Source organism: Sceloporus occidentalis, unplaced genomic scaffold (genome assembly GCF_023333645.1).
Source record: "Sceloporus occidentalis isolate IW3139 unplaced genomic scaffold, rSceOcc1.0.p SCAF_350, whole genome shotgun sequence".
Taxonomy (NCBI): domain Eukaryota; kingdom Metazoa; phylum Chordata; class Lepidosauria; order Squamata; family Phrynosomatidae; genus Sceloporus; species Sceloporus occidentalis.
The window spans coordinates 26,298-51,104 of NW_028317330.1; the positions used below are offsets into that span (position 1 = coordinate 26,298).

A 24,807-nucleotide genomic window follows, 5' to 3' on the forward strand; every position below is an offset into this window, starting at 1 on the left:
GGTTTCTTTGTGGGCGTTTTTTGGACGTCCCGGTACGTCTATAGGGGAATGAAGGGGTTAAATTCAATCTGCCCAAGTTGGGTTACCCAGCTCTTAGCTTGGAAAGTTAATTTTTTTTTTCTCTAATGTTTAAGGTAGTTTCTCCCCCTGGTTGCACGTGTTTGTGGTGTGGCAACGTCTGCTACCTCCGCCGGAGTAGCCAGCTTACGCTAGGGCCTAGGCTCCGTCTGAGCTCTGGAAGTCTGCTGCCAAACGCCATGGACTGACAGACTTTGATGCTTGGCCCTGGGGTGAAACAGGTGAGCGGGTCGTCAATTGCCCACTCATTCGCTTTTCCCAATGCTGCTGCTGCTTCTGCTGGTTGTGGTGCCAGCGTCTCTTCTCTGCCAGTTCGCTTCCTGGCTAGTGTCATGCCTCAAATGTCCAAAATGTTCAAGGTAGTTTCTCCCCCTGGCTGCGTCTGTTTGCGGCGTGGCAACGCCTGCTACCTCCGCCGGAGTAGCCAGCTTACGCTAGGGCCTAGGCTCCGTCTGAGCTCTGGAAGTCCGCTGCCAAACGTCTAGGACTGACAGTTGTTTGGATGCTTTGCTCTGGGGTGAAACAGGTGAGTGGGTCGCCAATTGCCCACTCATTCGCCTTTTCCATTTTTCAATGCTGCTGGTGGTGGTGCCAGCGTCTCTTCTTTGCCAGTTCGCTTCCTGGCTAGAGTCATGCCCAAAATGTCCCTAATGGTAAGGGTAGTTTCTCCTCCTGGCTGCGTCTGTTTGCGGTGTGGCAACGCCTGCTACCTCCGCCGGAGTGGCCAGTTTACGCTAGGGCCTAGTGTCTGAGCCCTGGAAGTCCACTGCCAAACGTTTAGGACTGACAGTTGTTTGGATGCTTTGCTCTGGGGTGAAACAGGTGAGTGGGTCGCCAATTGCCCACTCATTCGCCTTTTCCATTTCCATTTCATTTTTTCCGTCTGATACACAACCTACCAAACATAACACACACAATAACACATATAACACATAACACACATAACACACACATGTACAATTCACAAATCACAAGGACCTTTCCTCCTGTTATTTGCCCTGGCCTTCACTTCTACACTCACTAGCATTAACGCTATAACTCACACTTCACCTTATAACATTTTTCCATCCACATAGCTGCCAACAGACCCAACTTTTTCAGGGACAGTCCTGCTTTTTTCCTGTCCCATCAAATTTTGCTAAACTAGGTATGCTAGTGCACATAGGTATAGCTGGGTAGGGTAGCACTACAAAATTAAATAAATATAATAAAGTAAATAATAATAAATATAACTTTAAAATAAAATTCAATAAACCCATTAAAATTAAAATTAAATTATTATTTAGACATAATACATCTTTAACCAAAACAGTGCACTGCTAATAATCTTAAAAATAACCGTACATTAACCCTAAGCTATTTTTTAGTTCTTGTCCAACATTTTTCCATTCGCATACCTGCCAACACACCCAACATTTTTGTGGACAGTCCTGCTTTTTTCCAGTCCTGTCCAGTATAAAAGTTGGGTTGTTGCAAAGTATGCCATTATAAATAGGTAGCAAATGTTAGGCATGTATTACAAGTGGTCCAAAATCAATTTAAAAATGTAAAATAATCCCTATTCTTTTATTAAACATCTATGGATGTGTGACTGTATGATAAAAAGGAGGCCAAGTTCCTTGGAGCATTTGTCTAGGTCTCAGACACGACAACTGCTCGGAGAAACTTGGCCCTCAGTTTCGGGCAATGTGTATTGTGTACAGTACACCTCGGTACGTGTGTGCAACTCTATTGGTCGTTTCGGCAGGGGGCTCGCCTGCCATCAACGAATGAGGTGCATTCTGCAGTTCTGCAATTCATTTGTTGATGCCAGACCAGCCCCCTTCCGGCGACCAATAGAGTCGCACACACATACCTTCACGGCACGAATGCATCTGCTGCTGCTGCTGCTCCGATGTGTTCTTAACCCCGTATTAACCCCTGCTACGCAGCCGGGAGAAAACGAAGATGAAACGAGCATGAAGAATGGCCACGAATATTCGCCCGAAAAGAAGACAGGAACGGGCGAATATTCGCGGAATACGAAGTTTGTTTTTTTCTCCGAAGACGAGTACGAACACGAAGAGCCCCCTGGTGCCCAAGTCTAATTTTAATATCACTGACATCATCATGGGATTGGGATTTTAATGCTCTGCAAGATCACCACCTCGGCTGACCAGTGTATTACCACACAAAGTTATTGCCCTCCTTACACACACTCTTCCGCTAATCGATCCTTGGCTTCTTTAAATACCACAATAGGGGACTTCGCATTTGTCTCAGGTTCATAAGACTGACTATGATAGATTTATTTTTGATAGAGCCACAACTCATGGAAGATGTGTATGATATCAAGATGCATCCCATATACCATTCGAATCACGCCCAGTAGAAATGTCCATGAGGCTTACTTTATCGGCTTCAGATGCTCCTGGTTTTGCTCTCTCCGAGGGATGTAAAGTTACTAAACACCTAGTTTACTAGATTTATTTGTAAAGGGAAAAAACAGGCTACAGGTACCCATACCCATGAATTACTCTCTGGCGGCCTTGTCTATATATGCTATGGATTGGAGAGGGGAAACATCTAGTGGTCAGGTTATTTATTGGACCAATCCCCCTGAAGGCGTTAATGCATATGCCCAGAAATACCAGAGAAGGCTGTGAATAACCCCTTGTTATTTCCCGTCATTAAGGCATGGAAGTTCTGAGGGGTAGGTTGGGATTGCATTGACAGGTGTCCCCTTTTCAGCCATGGCTGCAGAACCCATCCTTCCAGGGAGGTAAACCCTAATCTACTTGGTGCATCTTCGGTCAATGCTAGACCCTTTCCTTGATCATAGTCATAAGAGGATATTGTCCTTAGAGGACATCAATATTAGATTCCAGGATCTGCACATCCCACTATTTGCCTATTTTCAACAGATCCGTGAGTTCTCGTATAGTGACTGGAGTAATCCTTTGGATAACTTACTAAGGGAAACCCCAGGTCGACTATACTCAACTAACATCTGAGGCTGTCCGAGAGCCACCCACTTGCAGCAAGGTCATGCGATTGCTGGAATGACCAATCACAGCAACCACATGATCGTTACTGCAGATGTTCTGCCTCTTTCCTCCATCTTTGAGCTAGGGTGAGCCACAAGGGGAGGGGGTATTTTTTTTAATTGGCAGAATTTCATACGTATTTGCCTTGTAAATTCCCCAAAACATAAACAACCATATTCCCAGAATCTGGTGATGCAGCTAACAAAATTTGTGCTTAAAATCCTAAATTGCATAGAAGTGTTCCTGAAAAAAGTGCAGGTAATGATTCCTACAGTTAACTTTGGCAGTTATTGGTAGTCAAATAGCTGCGTGAAAAGTGTTCACATACTCCTGACGAGATCTGACTCTGGGGAGTCTGCTTTACAGCAATATATATATATATATATATATATACATATATATATAATTTATTTTTATTTTTACATTTTTTTTTTTTTATGAGGAGTTTTGAATTAGAAGGGTGCTTAACAGGTCCAAATGTGACAATTTTATGTTTTGAATCAGTAACGGGCATGTTCCTACTTGTGCCCTTTAATGTCCAGAAAACAAACTATCCATGTCGAGTATTTCTGTAATGTGGAGGTGTGGTTTAACAATTTAGGCTCGATTTCTCTGTTATAACAAATACCCTGTGCCAAAAATCCTAAGCAACACAGAAGTGTTGGTGAAGAAAAGCGCGGGAAAATATTTGTACGGCCAACTTTGGCAGTGATTAGTGGCCTGATGGTTGCATGAAAATTGTCCAAATGCTCCTGATGTATCTCTGAGCTGTCTGCTTTACAGAAATATATAATTGGGTGGGTATTTTTGGCTTCTTTGTTCAAAATTGCGATCCCATCATACCAAATGTAAAAATTATGTACACCTTGTAATATGTTTCCCATAACTCTTGGCACAGTATGGGAATTCTATATAAATTAGGTAGTTCTGAAATCAGGACACCCAAATTGACACATGTTGAAGGTATTTTCTGTCAATTTCACTAATCATGTGAGGATTCAGCTGGAAAATACCATATTTTCTCGATTATAAGACGCGGTGATTTTCAGACCGCAAACAGAGGTCTGGCTATGAGACTAAGATCCAGATACCCCGCAGCGTTGCAGGGGACCTGGATCCTCCTGTCTGGTAACCTCAGCTGCTGCCAGCACTTTCACCGGGCGTCAACGAGCGCCGGCCTAGCGTGCCCTCAGCTTGGGGGGGAGCCTCCTCCGCGCCAGGATAGGCTGCCCACTGCTGGGGAAGCAGAGCCGGTTGGGAAAGCATTGATCTCTCTGTGACAGCTGGTGCTCCAGAAGGCACTGTGCCATCCTAAAGTCATCAGCGGATCCAGTAGACTTACCCCTTTAATTTTCTGGAGGAGGCGGGGCCTAGCAGGGCTCCCGTGGGAGCTGCAGTAAGCACCTGCTGAGGCATCGCAGTGGGTGAAGTGCCTTAGTTGCTTGAGTGCGTGTCTAGGTTTGGAAGTGTGTCTGAGTGGGTATGTTAATGTCTGGGTAGGTTAGTGTCAGAATGGGTATGTTAGTGTCAGATTGGGTATGTAAGTGGGTATATTAGTGTCTGGGTATGTTAGTGCCTGGGTGTGTAAGTGTCCCCCTATATGCCACTCTGCCTCCAGAAATGCCTTATACTCTCTATATGCTACTCTGTCCCATGATATGCCTTTTAACCCAGATTGGCATATAGGGGTATAAGGCATTTCTGGAGGCAGAGTGGCATATAGAGGGTTAAAAGAGGTTAAAAAGTTAAAAAAGGAAATAAAAACCAAAAAATATATTTTTCTCAATTATAGCTTTTATTAAATATGAAAAAAATAGTTTACATGAATTAATATTTACCAGTAAAACTTTTTTCCTATAGGGTCATCTTATAATCAGGCTTTTTCTTTCAGATTTTGGGGGGCTGTCTTATAATCGAGCAAATACGGTATATGAAAAAATGTGTTTGTTTTTATGCTTGTTTTTGCTAGATAATCATGTAACTTTGGTATCATAAGAAAGCTCTCCTTGAGAAAACAGTATATAGTTTTCATGGCTGCACTATACACAGGAAAGTGGAATAATGGCTGAACTAACATATCCCAAAAAATGTTCCAGGACTTTAGAGACTAAGGGGTTAAAACCAGTTGCCTATTTACGCTAGCAGCCAAACAAGCTTAATTTTGTTCTATTATCTTTCTATTATATAATATATTATTATTAATTGATAAACAAATATTGGTCACAAAACCAGGCATTATAATGTGTATAATTCAGGAATTTGGTCCTGCTCCAAGGGGTTGCATGTTCATTTGCTAGGGCCTGCCTGCACATTATTTTTTTTCTAATTTGGGGAGTCCATCTTGTGGCATCTGGCCTAACCTGTGTCCTGCCCCTGTGCCTCAATGCCCTTCCTTACCATACCTGGGAACTTCTGGGCACCGGCTACCCGGAGCCTGCCCTTACGGACCGCAACCAGGACTGCCCACCAGTCCCTTTTCCTTTTGATCTCTTTTCCTGTACAGGTATAAGGCAGAAAAAAAGATCACAGCAACATGAAAGGGGGGGGGGCTTGAGAAAGAAAAAGGAAAAAAGAGGAAGAGAACTCTGGTGCAGAAAGAGATATAGCAAATAAAACCATACAAGAAGCAGAGACAGTGACGGAAATCAACATGAAAATGACTGCAATGAGGCGGCAGGGCTCTGTGGTGTCACATTGATTGACCTTGTGGTAGTAGTGCTGACCAGGCTGAGGCTTCCCAGTAGTAAGTGAGTTGTATGTAACTGCGTGGGTATATTAGTATGTGTCTACGTGTGTGTGTGTGTGTGTGTGTGTGTGTGTGTGTGTGTATATCGGGGTATCTTAATGTGTGGGGTCGTGTGTGTGCTTGTTTATGTTAATGTGTGTGTATGTCTGGATATATTAGTTTGTATAAATGTGTTAGACTGAGGGTCTGTGTATGTTAGTGTTTCTGGGTATGTCTGACTATGTTAGCATGTATGTGCAAGGGAGAAAGAGAGGGGGAGAGGAAAAAAAGGGGGATGGGAAAAGAGAGAGATGGGGACAGGAATATATACTCAGTCAAGTAGGAGTTGCGGCTATTGTCCAACCAAGGACTCAACAAGGTTAACAGGACGCTATATCCAATGGGGAGCGAGACCAACCTCACCTCAAAACCCCCCAAGCTATAGACTTTATCAACAAAAAGGGAAAATCAACTAAATGTCCCTACCCATTTACAGAACTGTAGCAAAATCAAACCACACCAAATTTAATATAAAACCATGAAACCAAGTTAAGTATTCCCACACAGGGGGAGACGGCCTAGAAAACATCTAGCTAAACAGGTGATCATATTAACGGACAGATACGGATGGCCAAATTAAAGAGACTAGTGAAGAAGAAAAAAAACCCCAGCTCAACCCCACCTCACCTCAACCCCCCATATTCCAATAAGAAAACCAAAGACCTATTAGTCCACTCTTCCTGAAGCCACACACTCCCTGAAGCTTGGAAAAACTAACACGTAGGCAGTAGAAGACCCTGGCAAGTGTCAGCATCCATCAGACGTTATTGTGTTGCACGGCATATGGGGTAGCCATCCGAAGGACAAGATTTAAAAAAAAACCAAACAAACAAAAAAAAAAAACAGCAGAAAACAACTGTCCATCCCAGGGGTCGGTGGGCCGATTACTTCTCTAGGGACACTGACCTCTCCCTCATCAACGACCTCCAGTGTTAGTCAAGGCTACCCTTTCACTTCTGTGATCTGTGCATGGTTGATTCTGTAGACATCCTTGCGGACCCAGAGGGCTTGGATCCATCTAGTTTATCACCGTGACATGTGGAAGATGTAGAGCAGATAGAAAATGTGTGATGTCCTCTAGTCTCCTAATCAAATGATTTGTCTGGCCTTGTCGGGCTGTAACACAAAAGGGATACCCCCCCAATGATAAGAGATACAGTGTTCCCTGAGGGCGGCTCTGATGGGAGACAGGGCCCTTTGTGCTTGCAGTGCAAGCCAGGAAAGGTACTGGTAAAGTTCAATTCTGTGCCCCTCAAACTCCCAATACCTCTCCAACGTACTGGCTGCCATTATCTGCTCCTTGAGCTGGAAACTGTGGAGCCAGCAGATGACGTCTCGTGTGGGGCCTTTATCTGGGCCATGTGCTCAATCTAGGATGACCTCAGAATATACTTATCAGATTGTTTAAGTCCATGGGGTCTTCCCCTTCTCGCCCCCTTATGTTTTGCCAATGGCCACGGTTGTCCAGGTCCTCAATTAGGTATCGCAAGTATTAATAGCCCCTCTGGTAGGTGATAGCAGCACTTTAGACCTGGTAGGTCTCAGATTGAAGTTTGGAGAGACCAGACTCCAGCCTGGTCACAAGTTTGTTCAGGTCACTAATGGCCGCCCCAGTTCGCGACATTCCCTCACGCACCATCAGTGCTTCAATAGCTAAGGTGCTGAAATCGTCCTTTGTGGGGAGAGACCAGAACATCTCATGGAGGTCCTCCCATGTGAGTTGATGAAGTACGTCTAGGGCCCAAGCTCTCCTGGCCCAAAATGTATCTTCCTCCATGTGGTGGTCTGGATGAGGAATCATCCTAAGCAGCGGTAAGTAATGCTAGGGTGGCACAATACTCCCTCTGCAATGAAGTGCCTAGCTTGATCACCCAGGAGCTTTTTAGATTTGCCCATAGCAGACTCAGTGGGGGTAAGTGCAATTATTGAGCAGGGTCTTTGCAGGAGATTAAGTTGTTATTTCAGAGCTTGGCTAGCCACACTCCCTTCAAGAAAAAATTACTCCCAAGTCCCTCTGCAATATTTCACATTTATCAACATTAAACTGAATTCTTCTAATTATCTTAAATTCCTTGCCTTTTGCCATGTTCCATCAGAAATGTCTACCCTGTTGCAGACCTTTGTATCATCTGCAAAAAGAAATACTTTTCCATTCAGACATTTTATAATATCACCAATAAAAATATTTTAAAAAAATAGTACTGATAGTACTGATCCATGAGGTACCTTCTGTAAATATGCATCATCAAGATTGTAAGCTTGCGAACAGGGCTCTCTGAACCTAGTGTATCGGTTTGTTTTTCTTGTCAATTCTACACTAGTCTTGTCATACCCTTGAATATTTGTATTGTAAGAAGCACTGTGTAAATTGTTGGTGCTATATACAGTTCTCACAACCCTGGGTTAATAAGTGCCGTTTTAATAATCATTGGTTGTGATTCTTATATATCTGCGATTGTTGTTTGTGCCTCTGTTCGCCTTCACATGCCGCCACTGTCCATATTCCACATGTCCTGCCCACGAACTTAAACCCTTCGTATCCCGGATGCCATCGACCACACCAATGCACCCTTTTCATGCTATTAACCCACAGATGGTGGGGTATGGACCAGGAACCATTCGGAGAAGGAACCTCCCGTAGAGTCCCGGTCGCTGGGACTTCCAGGGGAGCGGAGGTTGACCGGCGTGGTTACGAGAGTGTAAGAGACAGTAACAGAGTGTAAGAGTATATCGCACGGTCCGTCCAGGGGAAATTTTGAACTGCGGTCCCTTTGGCCGATCACGATATCCTCAGGACCGCAAGCTATCCATCGGCACCCCAGGATCACCCCAAGAAAGGCGGCGTAAGGGTATGCGGATATGGCGGTGGTTGGTGGCCCGAATGTGGCGCCGGACTATCTGGGCAGGGCGGGGATATGTGGGTGTGATTTACGGCCTTTCTCCTTGCTTCAGGGGCTCGCTGGATCACTCATTGTCCTTTTCAGGACAATTACAGCACTGTATTCGGCTACGCCTTGGCGGGCTACAGTACTATTACATCGAGGAGACCGAGTCAGTTCCTGATGCCTTCCTCGCTAGTATCGGCTAGCGCTGGGAGCGGTTAACCCTTGCGGTTCCGGGAGGTAGCAACAAAGAACTGACGGGTGTACACAGCCGGGGTACCTGAGGCCCGTCACAACAGTATCTAACAAAAGTAACACCCTTCACATTTTTGTAAATATATCTTTTCATGTGACAACACTGAAGAAATGACACTCTGCTACAATATATATATAGCCTGTATAACTTTTTTTTGTTAGCTTATGCATTATAACTAGTCCCTGATGTATATGACGAAACACGTTGGACTTAGTTTCTTAAAGCATTAAGTGTTTTAATGGGCTATTGTAAATAAAGAACTTTTGGATGATACCCTGCCTGCCATTCGTTTGTATCCAGCAGAGGACCGGTTTTTAAAACTTTGAGGTGGTTTTAAAAGTTCCAGCAAACCTCCAGGATTCCTAAGATACAGGTTATCTTAAAGGCGCAGTACCTACTACAATCTTGTGAGTGTGACACAACCAGTGAGGGCTGTTTTAACCCCTTCAATCCCCTATAGACGTACCGGGACGTCCAAAAAACGCCCACAAAGAAACCCCTATGGACGTCCCGGTACGTCCAGCCCTTCGTGCAGCGTCAGGGACACATCCCTGCCGCTGCACGGGAGACCGGGCTGTCGTTTGACAGCCTGGACTCCCCACTGACAGCAGAAGCCGGCTTTGCCGGCTTTCTGCTGTCCGATCTCCCGCAACAGCTTCCGGCATGAAAGCCGGTAAGCTGTTGCCGGTAAACTGCGCGATCGCGCAGTTGCAAACACGCGATCGGGCATTCCCTTCCGGGTTACGTCACTGCTGACGTAACCCGGAAGGTCATCGGAGGACAGGATATCCCCTGCGGGGATATCCTGCCCTCCGATGAGGCACAGAGACGCTGCGATCTCTATGCAGGTCTGTGAGGACCTGCATAGAGATCACAGTGTGATCGGTGCATGGGGATCGCGGGGAGGGGAGTGAGAAACCATCTCTCTCACTCCCCCTCCCGTCCTGTAGGGGAAAAGCAGAAAAAAAAAAAACCGTTAAGCCATTTAAAAATATTAAAAAAATCATTAAAATAATAATATAAATAATACTAAAAAAAATTATAATATGAGCTGTGATGCCACTGTGACATCACTGGTATGTTCAGGAGGTCCCTAGGAGGACCTCTAACCATTACTGTTTAAAAAAAAATATATAAAAAATAAAAAAAATGTAAAAAAAATTTAAAAAAAATATATAAAAAAAGATAATAAAAAAAATTCTTAAAAAAACCTTACATCCCATTGCCCTAGCATAACATCTAGCCAGTATAACCCTCCTGCCCCCGTTCACAACCCCCAAACCCGTTAAGCCATAGGCATAAAAATTATACAAAATTGTACACCTAATAGTATGCTCCCTGGTGCTGGGAAAGTCTGGAAAATCTATATAAATTAGGTATTTCTGAAATCAGGACAGCTGAATTGATAAACTTGGAGGGGATTTTCCATCACTTTACCTAATTTTGCGAGGATTCAGAGGGAAAATGTAAAAAAAAATTAGTTTATTTTTCTAATCTTCGCTAGTTTTCACTAAATTTCTCATTCTAAATTTTCAGCTAATCATCCAACTATGGTATCAAACGAAAGCTCTATCTCTCCTTGAAAAAACAATATATAGTTTACATGGGTACACTATTCACAGGAAAAGAGAATCATCCCTAAACCGACATACCCCAAAAATGGCAAAATTGCTCTGGGCTTTGAGGTACCAAAAACCCCTGGGATTGAAGGGGTTAAACCTTTTAAACGTTATTGCACCATTTGTGGTTTTTATTCTTTTCACAGAGTACTTTTAAAGCTGTAACCCCAGAATTTGTTGTTTTTCCATACATCATGGAGGAGTGGAAGAGGACTGCAGTGGCAACCTGTGAAGCTCTGGTGACGTCCATGCCCAAGAGGGTTAAGGCAGTGCTGGAAAATGATGGTGGCCATACAGAAAATGGGCCCAATTTTGACATTTCCACTTAGGGGGTGTACTCACTTTTGTTGCCACGGTTTAGACATTAATGGCTGTGTGTTGAGTTATTTTGATGGGAAAACCAAATTTACACTGTTATACAGGCTGTACACTCACTACATTGTAGCAGAGTGTCATTTCTTCGGTGTTGTCACATGAAGATATAATAAAATATGAGGGGTATACTCACTTTTGTGGCATACTGTAAATAAAAGATAATACCGTATCGGCCCGATTATAGGCTGCAATTTTTTTAGTCTTTAAAGTGGGGGTGTGGCCTATAATCGGGGTTAGATCAGGGATGCGCAATTCATATCGCCAGACGCTCCGGAGTGCCGGCATAGAAGCTCCAGCGGAAGTGGCGAGCAGCAGCAGAGGTTATCTACGCGCATTATGCAGATGTCCACCAAGGAGTCTGGGGATGCATTGGTAAGTTGGGGAGTCAGAGTGGCATTGTGACAGAATGACCTGTCATACAGGGCCCCAAGGTACTCAGAGATGGCTCTCCCTGCAGTAAACACATGCTGTTTCTGATCTTCTAAACAATTTGCATCCAGATATTTAGTAATTACTTCCTTTAGGATGGTTTTCATTTATTTCCCAACTACTGCCACAGTCTGTAGTTTGCCAAGTCTGCTCTACTACCTTTTTGAGAAGCAGTACTACAATGCCTAACTTTCAACCCCCTGAGACTACTGCTGTCAATAGTGACTGGTTAAGTCTGCTAATGGCGTTTGCCTGGACATAGAGAAGCACGCGTTTTAGATGTCTTCTGATTTCTCTTCTCTGAGTCCCTTTCCCTTCATTTTCCTCTCTAAGAACAGAAGACCAATGAGAAAGTTCATGTACTGTTAATAATTTGGCCAACTAGCATTATTTGACACTAATACTTTAAAACAATACCTTGTACAGCAGCAGAATGTGAAAAACATTCCAGGGTTCACTATAATACAGATCAATAGCATATCATAACATCTTTAAACATTATTTAATATATGTGTGTTTTATTTTTGTATGTTTATCTGGTGTATATACAGAATATAGATCACCCTTTGTAATATGTGACAATACAATAGTATTGTAAAGGACCAAACCGGTGTTTGAAAGTGTATAACCAGGTATAATGGCCTATCTCCATACCTTTTCCCCCATAACCTATATTTCTGCATTAAACATTTCTCATAAATTACAGTTAACTTATTCAGTCTAAAGAAATACAATACTTAAACATTTTATTGTTACTTAACAGACATCAGTGTAGGCAAAGGCTATAAGGCACTGTGCATATTTAAAGAAATAATAAGTTGCCATTCCTTCTTGTATGTGTATCCAGTAGCTCTATTAAATACAAAAGTAATGCCACTTTATATGCTTTTAGTAGACTCTGTACAGCATAATTCCGTCCATTTCGCACATGAAGCTGGATATACAGACAAGTCAATAAAGAATTTACATTTTTAAAATTCCTAGAAAACAACACATATACCAAAATTGAACATTTATTCAAACATGAATAAAAATGTTCTGACATATTCCGTAATAGAATGCTTTGCTTGATCCAAACTAATTGTGAAGCTATTTTTTTTCATATAGATCTCTGCCACATTCTGTGTTTTTGTGTGATGTATTTTCTTAGTCTGTTTACAGAGACCTATGTATATATATGTCTGAAATTTATAACTGGAAAAAAAAGCTTATCAAAAGCTGTTAAAAAAACCTTTTAAAAAAACCTTTTATGTAAATTTGATAATCAGACAACATGGATTGGACAAGAATAAGCTTCTCTGTGGCAGTGGGGTCATTATCTTAACCTAGAACTAATATTACACAATATGCCTCTATGGAAGTTACATCAACAATGTTTCACGAGGACACAGAGCATTACTTCCAAGCCCAGTCCATATCTGAATTTAAGAATGTACTTTGAAAATAAATGGCACATGTGTCACAAATATCTTCAGGTGGTACAACTGTGTCCCTCTTGGTTTACATTTCTTCGGAAGTTGTCACCGTTATTTAATATAAAAAGCATGTACTATACAAAAATACAATTACCTACACGTATTTAAAAATAATAAATTTTCCTAATTCCGCTGCACTGTGATCTCGAATAGACTGTCCTCTTAACCTCATTTCCCAGAATTGTGGGGCCACCGTAGACTTTGTGACAAAGTGCTCCTCTTCCTCAGCTTCACCTCAAATGATCCTGAAGTGCAATGTCAATACATTACAACATGAGGCACATCCCTATGCATTTTTTTTCTCTAGAAATGCATAAATCAAGTTATTTAAATATTTATTATTTTACTTGGACTACCTAATATTAGTGGTATGTGGGTAGTAGTCATGCGTGTGGGTATGTATATATATATCTATATCTTTATATAGATATATATATATACACATACATACATACATACATACATATAGACACATACATACATTCTGGAACTAATGGACACTAAACATTTCTGTACAATAAGCAAAAAATAAAAATAATAAAAACTCCCCCTACAAAACCTGTATTATAGTTCATTAAAAACTGTTTCTAGGTATGTATATATGTATATTAGTCCATCTTATTTTTCACAATACAGACTATGCCTATATTAGAAAACCTTTGTTACATTTATGTTTTTTCCTCATGAGCAAAGTTTACAAACATATTAAAGAGTCAGGCTATTCCTGCTTCATGAAATAAGAATTACTTTCACACATTTGCAAGTCACACTACAATACAAAGCAGAATAGGTGATATAACAAATCCTAGCCGCCTTACTGCCTTTCAGAATATTTGGCCTACCCTTTCTAAACATATTCAACCTAGATAAGTAAAAATATTAAATATACACTCTTTTGCAAAGGTAAACGTGTCATTGAGGGATAAACTAAATAAAAGATTGATATAATAACCCAATCGTAGCAATGACTAATAACCCTACAGTACACAGTGTTAGCGTTGTAAAATAGAGGGTATATAGCTCAATTGTGACAGCAGATTTGGTGGAATGGAAAATAACGATATAACCCTGTTAGAAACTATACAATGCTTAACTGCCTACTCCAACAAAGTAACCAGTACTTTTCATGCATATTTATAGTGATTATAATAATTCCGCTAGGCATCTTCTGGGTGGAAGGTTTTTGTTTCCGTCCTGAATCCTTAAGGCAGTCTTCTCAAGCTCCAAAATGGCTCTCTGTTAAGTAAATTGGTCATCTTATTGGTCCATCAGTCATTTGTGTTCTAAATAAACTCTCCACGGAATGGCAGAGTGTTAGCATTTTGCTGTTGCCAGCGATAACGCAGTCGGCACAAAGGCTGGTCTTCAGGGTTCTCAAATTCGCTAAATCCAAGCTGATTTAGTAGGTCATAAACGCCGGCTTTAGATGCCACCTGAAGATACAATAATAAGCATATTAAAGCAAACAACAAAAGACTCTAACGTCATCTAACACTTTATCATCTGAAATATTTTAATTTACCAGTGATGCATTACATTGGCTAGCTGGATTTTCAGAGTTTTGTACTTGTGATTGTGCAAAAGCAGAACTACAGGAGGAACAAATTAATGTTGATATTATACGTAGATAGATTATCATATTAGGTATAGAATTTTTTTTATCTCAGCTCAACCCATATGGAAATAGTTTAGTGGTGGTACATTCAGATTCTAACAGTATTTTTAGGATATTTATCTTAGGTTAAGGGAAGTATAGGGTTTAAACAGGTAGAGAACTAGCAGTCTTGGTAAAGAAACCTAATCCAATATTCTAATATGTAAAGAGGTAACGAACGTTAAGTAGTTTTTTGTAAAACTATTAACAGAGCTCTTGTTTGTAGCCAAAGCTGTCTTGAACTGCAGAAGAAAAAAAAAAAAAATCAGTGAAGTGTTTTACTTTCATAGAATGAGGAGCAGGAGTCTGCATGTTTGCATCCAACACATTCATCCTCAGTGTTATGAATGAGATGCCCTGTTCTAGATCTTGAGAAAGTAACAACTCCCATCTATAATCTTCATTGCTTCAGAAATAAGTCCCACTTTAGACTTGAGGAGGCACCAGGAAGAGAGGGTGTGGAGGACTGGTTGGTTTACAGAAAGATTTTGGCAACTAGCCACATTAGAGTAATAGGTATCACTCCCCCTCTCAGCCATGCTTCCTGTCTCTTCTCCTTGGTCAGTTCACTTGCAACCATCTCTCTATTTCAGAGACTGTTACTTTCTCAATTAATGGTGTATTGGTTACACAAAGATTAACACATTTAATACATAACTTCATGCATATATAAATTTGTTTAAATGCAATTCAGATATTATGGTTATTATGGGTGGTCATGTTTACATTGCGGTAGCAATTTTAGGCAAAATATTGTTCTCTTTTTCCATTGTATAATATGAATACTAGATTACAAAATCCACTACTTTTTGTTTGGCCAAGAAAGTACCGTATTTGCTCGATTATAAGACGACCCTGATTATAATACGACCCCCAAATCTGAATATTAATTTAGGAAAAAAAGAAAAAGCCTGAATATAAGACGACCCTATAGGAAAAAAGTTTTACTAGTAAATGTTAATTCATCTAAACTATTTTTTTTTTTTTTATAAAAGCTATGATTGAGAAATATATTTTGGTTTTATTTCCTTCCATTTTCCAACCTGCCCCCCAGTTATGCACATCTGCCCCAGAAATGCCTTATACCCCCTATATGCCACTGTGCCCCATGATATGCCTTTTAACCCTCTAAATGCCACTGTGCCCCATATGCCTTTTAACCCTATATGCCACTGTGCCCCATGATATGCCTTTTGACCACCTATGTGCCACTCTGCCTCCAGAAATGCCTTATACCCCTATATGCCACTCTGGCATTTAGAGGGTTAAAAGGCATATTATGGGGGAGAGTGGCATATAGGGAGGTTTAAGGCATTCAGGAGGCAGAGTGGCATATAGAGGGTTAAAAAGGCATTTCTGGAGGCAGAGTGGCATTAAGGGGGTTAAAAGGCATTTCACAGAGCACTCTGCCTACAGAAATGCCTTATGCCCCCCATTTAACACTCCCCCGTCCCCCCCCTCAAACTTACCGGTGCTTCTGACTTCCCTATCATGTAGCCGGGGCAGCGTGTAGATCCCACGCACTTACGCTGCAGCCGGAAGGAGGCGTGGCTAGCAGCGGGGGACTCAGAAGTACCGGTAAGTGGGGCGGGGGGGGGAGGGGAGACAGGCGGATCCAGGTCCCCTGCAGTTGCGGGGGATCTGGATCTTAGTCGTCTCATAGTCAGACCTATTTGAGGTCTGATTATAAGACGACCCCGATTATAAGACGAGGGGTATTTTTCAGAACATTTGCTCTGAAAAAAAACCTCGTCTTATAATCGAGCAAATACGGTATTTAAGCTATTGTGGTGGGAAGCCCTGTACCCTGACTGGGTACTCCCGCCAAACGTTGCTTCCTCCTGCCAGGACACCAACAATTAACCCCTTCAGCGCCAGACAGAACCAGCGTTGTAGAGAGAAGGGGGGCGTCGCTGCGTTGGCACTGTGGCTAGCCGAAGCTGAGCTACACAGTGTGGCTATTGTCCTGAAAAGCACAATAAGTTATCATAGCGGCCCACCCCAAGCATCAGACAACAATCATGTCGAGGTGAAAACAGGACTCAGTTTATTTGAAAACACGGGGGTATTTAAACAGTACAAGGGGTAATTTACATACAATAGACACAACAAGCCGCGCAAAGTTCTCCATCAGGTCCTCCTTTGCACACAGCTCAGTATTTGCACTCAGCCCACCTCAGCCCAGTAAGGGGTCTCTATTGTAGTCTGTGGGGAGGATGGTAAACAGAGGCGTTTCCCTGACTTCTGCCTGAAACGTGCTGGTTATCAGATCCAGGTACACATACTAGCCATCCTGTAAGTCCTGACCCGATGGAGAGTAAAACACCCATAAACCCCCTTCCAGGAACCCCAAATCTGTCCAAGCTCCACAGTCTTTAGAGTCTTTTACGTTGAGAAACATACCAGGGCCCATAGTCTGTAGGAAGGAGGCTGGGACTCAGTCCCCTCCAGGAGCCCATGGCACGGAGGCTATTATTATTTAGATTTTTATTGAATAAGTTAAATCTTGGTACAGATCCTATTAATATGGTACCAGTGAAAATAGTCAACCACTAATCTATTATGCAATTGGAATTTATTCAGTGAACAGTGAGTTGTAGGGAAGATTGTGAAGGGACAAGAGGGGCGTTTACCCCTCTCCCCACCTCTAGCTATTTTTCCATATAGGAGGTGTGTTAAACTTCATATTTAATGATCCTGTGTGTGGGAGTGTTTTCTTGGCACTCACTGGCTGTCCCTTTTATGAAGGCCCAACCACAGTAAGTGGTAAAATGTTACGGATCAGTATAGTTTAATAATAAACTATTAGTATCTTTACATCATTGTCTAAAGAATGTACAGATTTAAGGACATGTCCTAACTCGCCTATTGTAATACAGACCTATGTACTTACTTGTATGAGCAAAAAAGATATGAAAAAAGAAAAATATCAAGTATGTTGGTGGGGATAATGGTTTATACATCATACTTTGTTTACTTTAGACACATCTCAGCTAAATCAATGGGAAGTAGATAGCACCCTCGCTCCCACCACAAGTAAAAGGGCATCATGCATCAGAAAACTCTATATTTCCAGGGACAAATAAAAGAACGATCTTGACAAGTTTTCTATATTTTCATGTTTTTCATCATTTAACGATGTATTTTTGTTTTGTTGAAACTATAAATTTTTGTGACAGTTGTAAGGTAGTAAAAAATATACTAAGAAACCCATATCTTAACTAAGCTGTGTAATTGTTACAGCGTAATACTGTCAAATGGCATTTGATCCTTTGCATATTAAAGGAATGGATATCTTATTGCTTTAAGATGTGAGTTTATAAAACTGATGAATGCATTCTTTCACAGTTTTCAGACTATTTAAAAAAACACTATTCTCAGTCATATTAGCATTCTCTTATGGTATGTTACTAAATGCCTACTTTACAACATATGCACGTGTACAAAAAAACATGTCTATCCTGCTAGGATATGACTTGACATATACAGCACGTACAAGTTAGCTCTTGCATTCCGCCTGGTGGAGCTTCAGAATTTTCTAAGAAACTTTTGAAGGGTTTGTTATATTTTGTACAGTTTGTGTTATCTTTGGCAGTGTGCTGCATATGCCACAATGTTTCCTTGTTGTCAGTGAAAGTGCAGAAGTTTATTAAGGGGGCGAGACTGATAGGAGTTCAGTTTAAAGACCTTCTTTCATGCAGAAACTACAAAATCTGCAGAGAGCAGTTTCCTGTAAGGCAAGCATCTTTCCAAAATAAGGAATGTGTTAGACTAACAGCCCATAACATACAGTTCCACTTAGTAACCGTGAGAGAAATAAATTAGGCAGAATTGTTAGTAAATACAGATTGTTGTACAATTGGACATGAATACTCCGATCCCATGTATCCAGATTTTTGGTAAATAGAAAATGACACTGCTGATCACAGAACATAATTAAAGATGGTGTAAATGTGATGGTGAATACTGCTAATTAATATAGTTCTTTGTCAGTACGCAGTAGGAGTACCTATAAAATTCCTTTATATATCTGGCTTGTTGAGGTTTAAACAAATACAATAGTTTTTCTTTTTCTGCCAGGATCTTACAGCTGGAGATGCTGGTAACAGCACCTGGTCCTGTTAATTTAATGTTGCCATTTTTTGTATTAATATCATATACCGTATAACAGGACCCAGGACCGGAAGTGAGGGAGACGTGGCAGTAAATCATGCAGCTCTAGGATTAATCGGCGTATAACACGCAGGTAGGGTTTTTAGCTTCATATTTTAGTTATAAAAGTGTGTGTTATACGCCGATAAATAATGTTATAATGTATCTTTGGATAACAGCCATGTGTGTAGTTATGCCCCACACCCCAAATTCCCTTTATTCGAATAGTAGGCACCTTTCTGATTGACCCCTGTGCATGTTATGGTCTGAATTTATTAACCACTTTAAAAGGAACACTTTCCAGTCCCCTTCAACACCCTCAATAGCTATTCATAATGACAATGAAATTATTCATATCCTGTATGTTTACCCATAATCACCTTGTCATATGCCAATACAAGCTGGCATCTTTCTCTATTCTGGTGGTACGGTTCATTGGGAAATTTGTTTGCGAGAGCAGCATCTTTGGAGAAACAAAGTGGTTTACCATCTGTAGATGGCTCAGAGTGTGAGGGAGGTGGCAATGACTGTCTACTTGGTTCAGTTATGCTGGTGGCAGCGCTGGGATCTGGTCTTCCTCTCCGCTCATCCCAATCCATACCACCACCTGGGATGAGGACCAAATCAGGTCACACGGAGCCTGAGGGCTGGCCTATCTTTGTTGGGGCCCAATCCTGCTCCTAAAGATTTTAATTGGGTTCTGGCCTTTATCCTTTACGTGTTAAGAAATACAAGAGGAAAGTATGCAAGCCTAAACAGCGGGTAGAGATAGAGGTACACAGAGCCTCATCCCCAGGTGCAGGCAGAGATAGAGGGATACGAGACATGAGAGACTAATCTCAAGCAGTGGGCAGAGGTATAGGGATTCACAGTGGAAGAGCTTCATCTGTAAATTGTGTTCATATTGGCATGTGGTTTGTTGGGAAATGCTTTCCCCTGAGCAGCATCATTACTCAGGTGAACCAGAGCTCCTGCCCAGCTGTAGACAGCTCAGATGGCCAGGGAGCGTTCAGTCTATTTGTCCAACTCCTGAATTTTATGAGAAATGAGATGTGGAGAGGATTGTTTTTACCATTTTAGTCTCGTATTTGGGCTATATTACACCATATTTTATCTTCGGCCTTCCCTTTTACAGGGGATGACCTGTTCAAAGGCGCTTCATTGGTCAGTGTTACATTACTTGTCTATGAACAAAGGCCATAAGAAAGCAAATCAATAAGGGTTTGGCTATTCTTCACTCACAATCATAGAAGCAAGCAAATTAGAAAAAAAATTCTCTGACATTCTAGACATCCCTTAATAATAAGAGTGATAAAAAGTACAAATAACAGACAATTACTCATGTTTACAAATTTATATAAAAAATGGACTTCATTTTAAGACACGTGGCCTCTACTCCTGCTTGAACCAGTCTGCATTGATTAAGCAGAATTGGCAGACGAGCTTTCATCTTCAGTGAGGAGATAAACCATGCCACTACGAGTTAGCAATGCAAAGTGAGATGGAGGGTCAGGGCTTTCCCACCACCCAAAATCTGCAAATCTCCAATATGGCTTCGGCAACATATTAAAGAAGAAAAGAAAACGGAACTCTGAGTGCATGGTTTTCCCCATATATACTGTTTTGTGTACATTACGTACACATACAGAGATAAGATTCATATATACAACAAATTACTTTAGACCTGCAAATTGAAAAAAACAACAAAAAACGAACATTTGCTGCAAAAGCCTTAAAGCAGAATAACAATGTTTTGCTTCTATATTGTATGTTTAAATGTTAGTGGAACAAATTTTGGGCATTTTAATAGGCATTCTATGTTACACTCTGCTTAATTTTGGATTTATGTAATTTTTGTGATCTTTAATAAAGAACTATAATTTAATTTTCAGTCCTCTCTTATAATTGTGCTCACAACTTAATTTATTGAATGTGAGACCTATCCACATGTATAAAATTGAGATTTGGTAACTTGAAATACAGTATGGTCCCTTGGGATTAGGAGCTAGATGCTGCTTAATTCATATATTGATGCTGGACCAAATGGAGTCGCTCTGTAAACTCCTACATTTGAGTTTGAGGATGCTGATTTTAATTCCGCTCGGTATACCATTGTTAATCTGGTTTATGATGAATGTCAGATCATTTTAGGAAGAGCCCCTATAATACCAAATAGTTTTAGTAGACATGGACCATATGTCCAGAGTGAGAGGCGGGGTACACCTCGTTCTCAATTATATTCACCAGTTAAGAAGAAGGAATTATCTCCACTGGTAGCTAATCCTCAGCTAGAGAGAGAACAGTTATTAAGAGAACTGAACCTAGTCACTGCCACTTTATAGCAGATACTAATTAGAGGAGCTTGGAATGTGTCTCAGCTTTTATTACAAACTACAGGAGCAATTCCCATGTCTAATATTAAGGCAGCTGTGGGTCAGGTTCCCTCAAATACTAAAGAGATTCCCCTATGGCTCAATGACAGAACACATGCATTAGCAATAACATGATATAAACCTACCAATCAAGTATATCTTGACTGACTTTAAGACAAAATCATCCAACAGACTTATGACTAAGTATATGATGTTTGCATTATATAAACATGTGTAGTCTTCAAATGGTTACAATAGCCTTCATACACTGCCAGGTCCTACAACACAAGTCTGAGATATACATACTGGAATAAAAATATGCCGACAAATAAACAAGTTGGTTTCCTTGTACTACTATATCGAGAAAATGGCGATTAATGACCTGGAAGCTATACGCTACAGACATATTGCACGACATGTGTAAGGTTCACTTGGGTTGATTGGTCACATCATCAAACACACAAATGTGTCTCAAACGTATTTATACTTTGCAGAAGCACCTGCAGGGACATATATGTGGACCTTGTCAAAGTGAGTCTGTGATGGACAAGCAACCAGTGTGATTGCTCTGGAAAAAAAATAGTCTATCACACTAAACACCAACATGTACACAGTTTCAGTTTAAAGATTTATCATGTATTGTAAATTTTTTTATGCTTAAGTGAAAGAAAAAAGCCTGGAGAACCGGAAAGCCTATGCTTAGGAATTGGGTTCCTTGCTAAAGTTATTTATTAAAGAATGCACGTAAATTCCACCTTCGTCTGTTCATAAGCAGCTGACCAAACTATGAAGATAGAGAGAACGCATCAACAAAAACAGAATGGGGCCAAACATTTTATAGTTCAGACAACATGGAGACAAAAGAAGAACTAATAAGGATCTAAATTCTCCTGGAAGGAATGGTAAGGTAACTGTTCTGAGATCACGCAGCTGTAGGAGGGGCAGAGTGAGATGGAAGAGAAGTTAATGAAGGGGCTGTCAGTTAACAAATTGTATGTGTGATCTCAATACAACAGCTGTCTGTAAATGGGGAAATACTAGTGTTTACTGACAAAGTACAGACCCCCCCCCCACTGTGAACACATACCAAGAGCCAGGAATCCCACTCTGATTTGGTTATCCAAACCAACAGAAGTCTTGCATTGTTTAAATTGAAGCCTTTTGAATGCCATAGTGACAGACATAAATCTGCAAAGGTTTTAATATTTACAGCACAGGGAGAGGATTTTACATGGGATCATGGCACAATTAATTACACATGTAAGGAAAAGTCATTAAAATTGCCACGGGTAGAAACTAAGAAAAGAAAAAAAAAAAAAAAAACACGCCACAAACTATAACCAAGGTTTTAAAACTTATTTGTTATGGTATAAAATTAGAAATGAAATGGTTAATTGAATCTAATTTGGAAATTAGACTGTGTAATATATTATCTACAGCGGGATAAAATCACTATGAGCTACTAACTGAAAACTGAGTAGACCTGGCTTGTTAAGTGGAGAAGTATAACCAGTAACCCAGCTGGCTAAAATGCCTGATTTTACAGGAATAATATGCATAATTAAAAGAAAAGGAGGGTTGAAAAGAAGGAGTAGTAGCTCTCTTGTAGAAATTACGTTTCTGGTAAATTGTTTCTGGATGTCAGTATTTGGCCTTTTTTCCCTTTGTCCATCTTCGTAAGTATTTTCGACTTTCTATATCTGAGGAGCCGAGGCTGCAGTCGGACATGCCTCCCTCTACTCGCTCCTTCTGCAGTTGTACGTGGTTCTCAGTCATTTATTGTGCTACCCCAAGCTTCAAGTATTAAGAAAGTATCACAACCTCATGCTGACGAGTCCCATTAAGGACTAAACAGCTGTCGTCCTCAGCCTTTTGGCTAAGATCAAGTGAGTACCTGTGAGAGAGGGAAAGCTTGGTCCTCTGGCCTCAGGGATGGCGTCAGAGACCCTGAGGTGTTATAGCATCCCCTAGCATGGATCCGCTGGGGCACTCGGCACTGTGATGAGTGTGTGTGGGGGGCACACTTTTTTTCACTATCATGTGTTGATAAGCACATTGTATTCACCTTGGATCCCCTCATGATGCACTTTTTTTATATACCCATTCTTAAATTGTATCATTGCGCTTTTAAATCTGTAAGAACCTTTATGTGGGCTTCCGAAGTATAATGTGCTTTAAATTGTCCTTGCTTTTCAATACCCAGAGGCATAGACTCTGTATTTTTGGTCAACAAATACCTGATCAACTGTAGTAGTGCTGTCCTGCCATGGCAAGCATTCGAGTACAATGGGTTTTTGTTCACCTATAAGGTTTCTCAGAGTTTTCTTGGCTCTCATCATATAAAAATTGTACTCACTTCATACATCCAAGTGCTGAAAGGTCTTTGCCAAGTCTCCTTCTTCTCCAAGTGCAGGTAGGCATTAAAAAGGATTAGGTAGATGTATCGCTCCAAGTACTGAAGGCTTCTTAGTTGGAGCATTTGCATTTCTTTGACATTTTTGGCTGTCTTAATCTGGGGGGGAAATAATAAACTCATTAGTAATGGATGGATAAAATGTGAGATTTTGTCACACACAATTATAAAACACAAGTAGTAACATTCACTGACCAAAATCACATATAGAATGTACTGAAATATTTTAAGCATGGTATATCAGTTCACTATTCCTTATTTCAAGGAATCCATTGGAAAGTTTAAAATGGAATACAATTTTGTTTAGAAAATCTGACCTATGATAATATATTAAATGATCAGAGATCATGATTGGTTGCAAAAAAATATCTAATTTTGGATCAACAGCAACAAATTAACAGATATAGGAAAGGCTGAACTTGATGGACACATGTCTTTTTTCAACTTATATAAATATGTAACAATGTAACTATGTAACCATATACACAATACATTACTCCATGTGATCTATATTCCATGATTAAAGCCAATAATCCATGCTTAAGAACACTGTTTTTGAGAGCTTCATACAAGGGACATGTTATGACCTTCCTGAGAACTCTTCAACTCCATTGGACTCCAAGGACGCCGCCATCTTGCGAGTGGCAAAATCACTCGCAGTGGCGGTTGTGACCGCTCTATGGGGCAATCACGGCGCGTCCTGGGGTGGGAGTTCAGTGTTGCTGAATGCCTCATGATTGACATGCCGGTCCTGGCACGTCAATTGTCGTTAGCCCTTTGTTTTCAGGTGATGTGCCCGGGCCATCAATTGTTAAGGGGTTAAATTATGTCATGTGTACATTTCATATTAGTCTTTAAATCTTTATTACACCCTTCCTAGTAAACCAGACTGCTTTTGAGTAAGCACTGGTGTGCGAAATCTGTCAAGTCCGGTCTTGCTGGTGGAGGATGCTGTCCAAGGACAGGAATAAAGTTTTTCTTGATTTTACTTTCTTGCAGTACTGGCTTCTGTTACATCTTTTAAGGATCTCTGCTGTTGGACACAGACTAGGGTGAGTCTGAAGACGCTGTAGCCCCCAGAAGAACGTTTGGGAAGGACTAATAACGGCTAGAGTGTTGCTGTTATTGATTTCTTTTCTCATTAAAATAATGATTGTGTAGCATGGAATTTATTGTGTTTCTATTTTTTTTAGGCTAATATTTTATTATTTATACACCGATCAGCAATAATATTATGACCACCTGCCTAATATTGTGTAGGTCCCCCTTTTGCTGCCAAAACAGCCATGAC

At 40.9% G+C, this 24,807-nt stretch overlaps 1 protein-coding gene across 2 annotated transcripts in view; it reads right to left on the bottom strand.

Moving 5' to 3' along the window:
* Positions 1–14,208: 14,208 nt before the first annotated feature.
* The window catches only part of LOC149274067 (paladin), a 61,383-nt gene continuing 50,784 nt past the window's right edge, over positions 14,209–24,807 (bottom strand). For both annotated transcript variants that reach the window (XM_089505855.1, XM_089505854.1), the window contains exons 18-19: positions 23,460–23,615; positions 14,209–14,358 (exon numbers count right to left, since the gene is read on the bottom strand). In XM_089505855.1, the coding sequence (XP_089361981.1) occupies positions 14,209–14,358; positions 23,460–23,615 (306 nt within the window). The remainder of the gene's footprint in view (positions 14,359–23,459; positions 23,616–24,807) is intronic.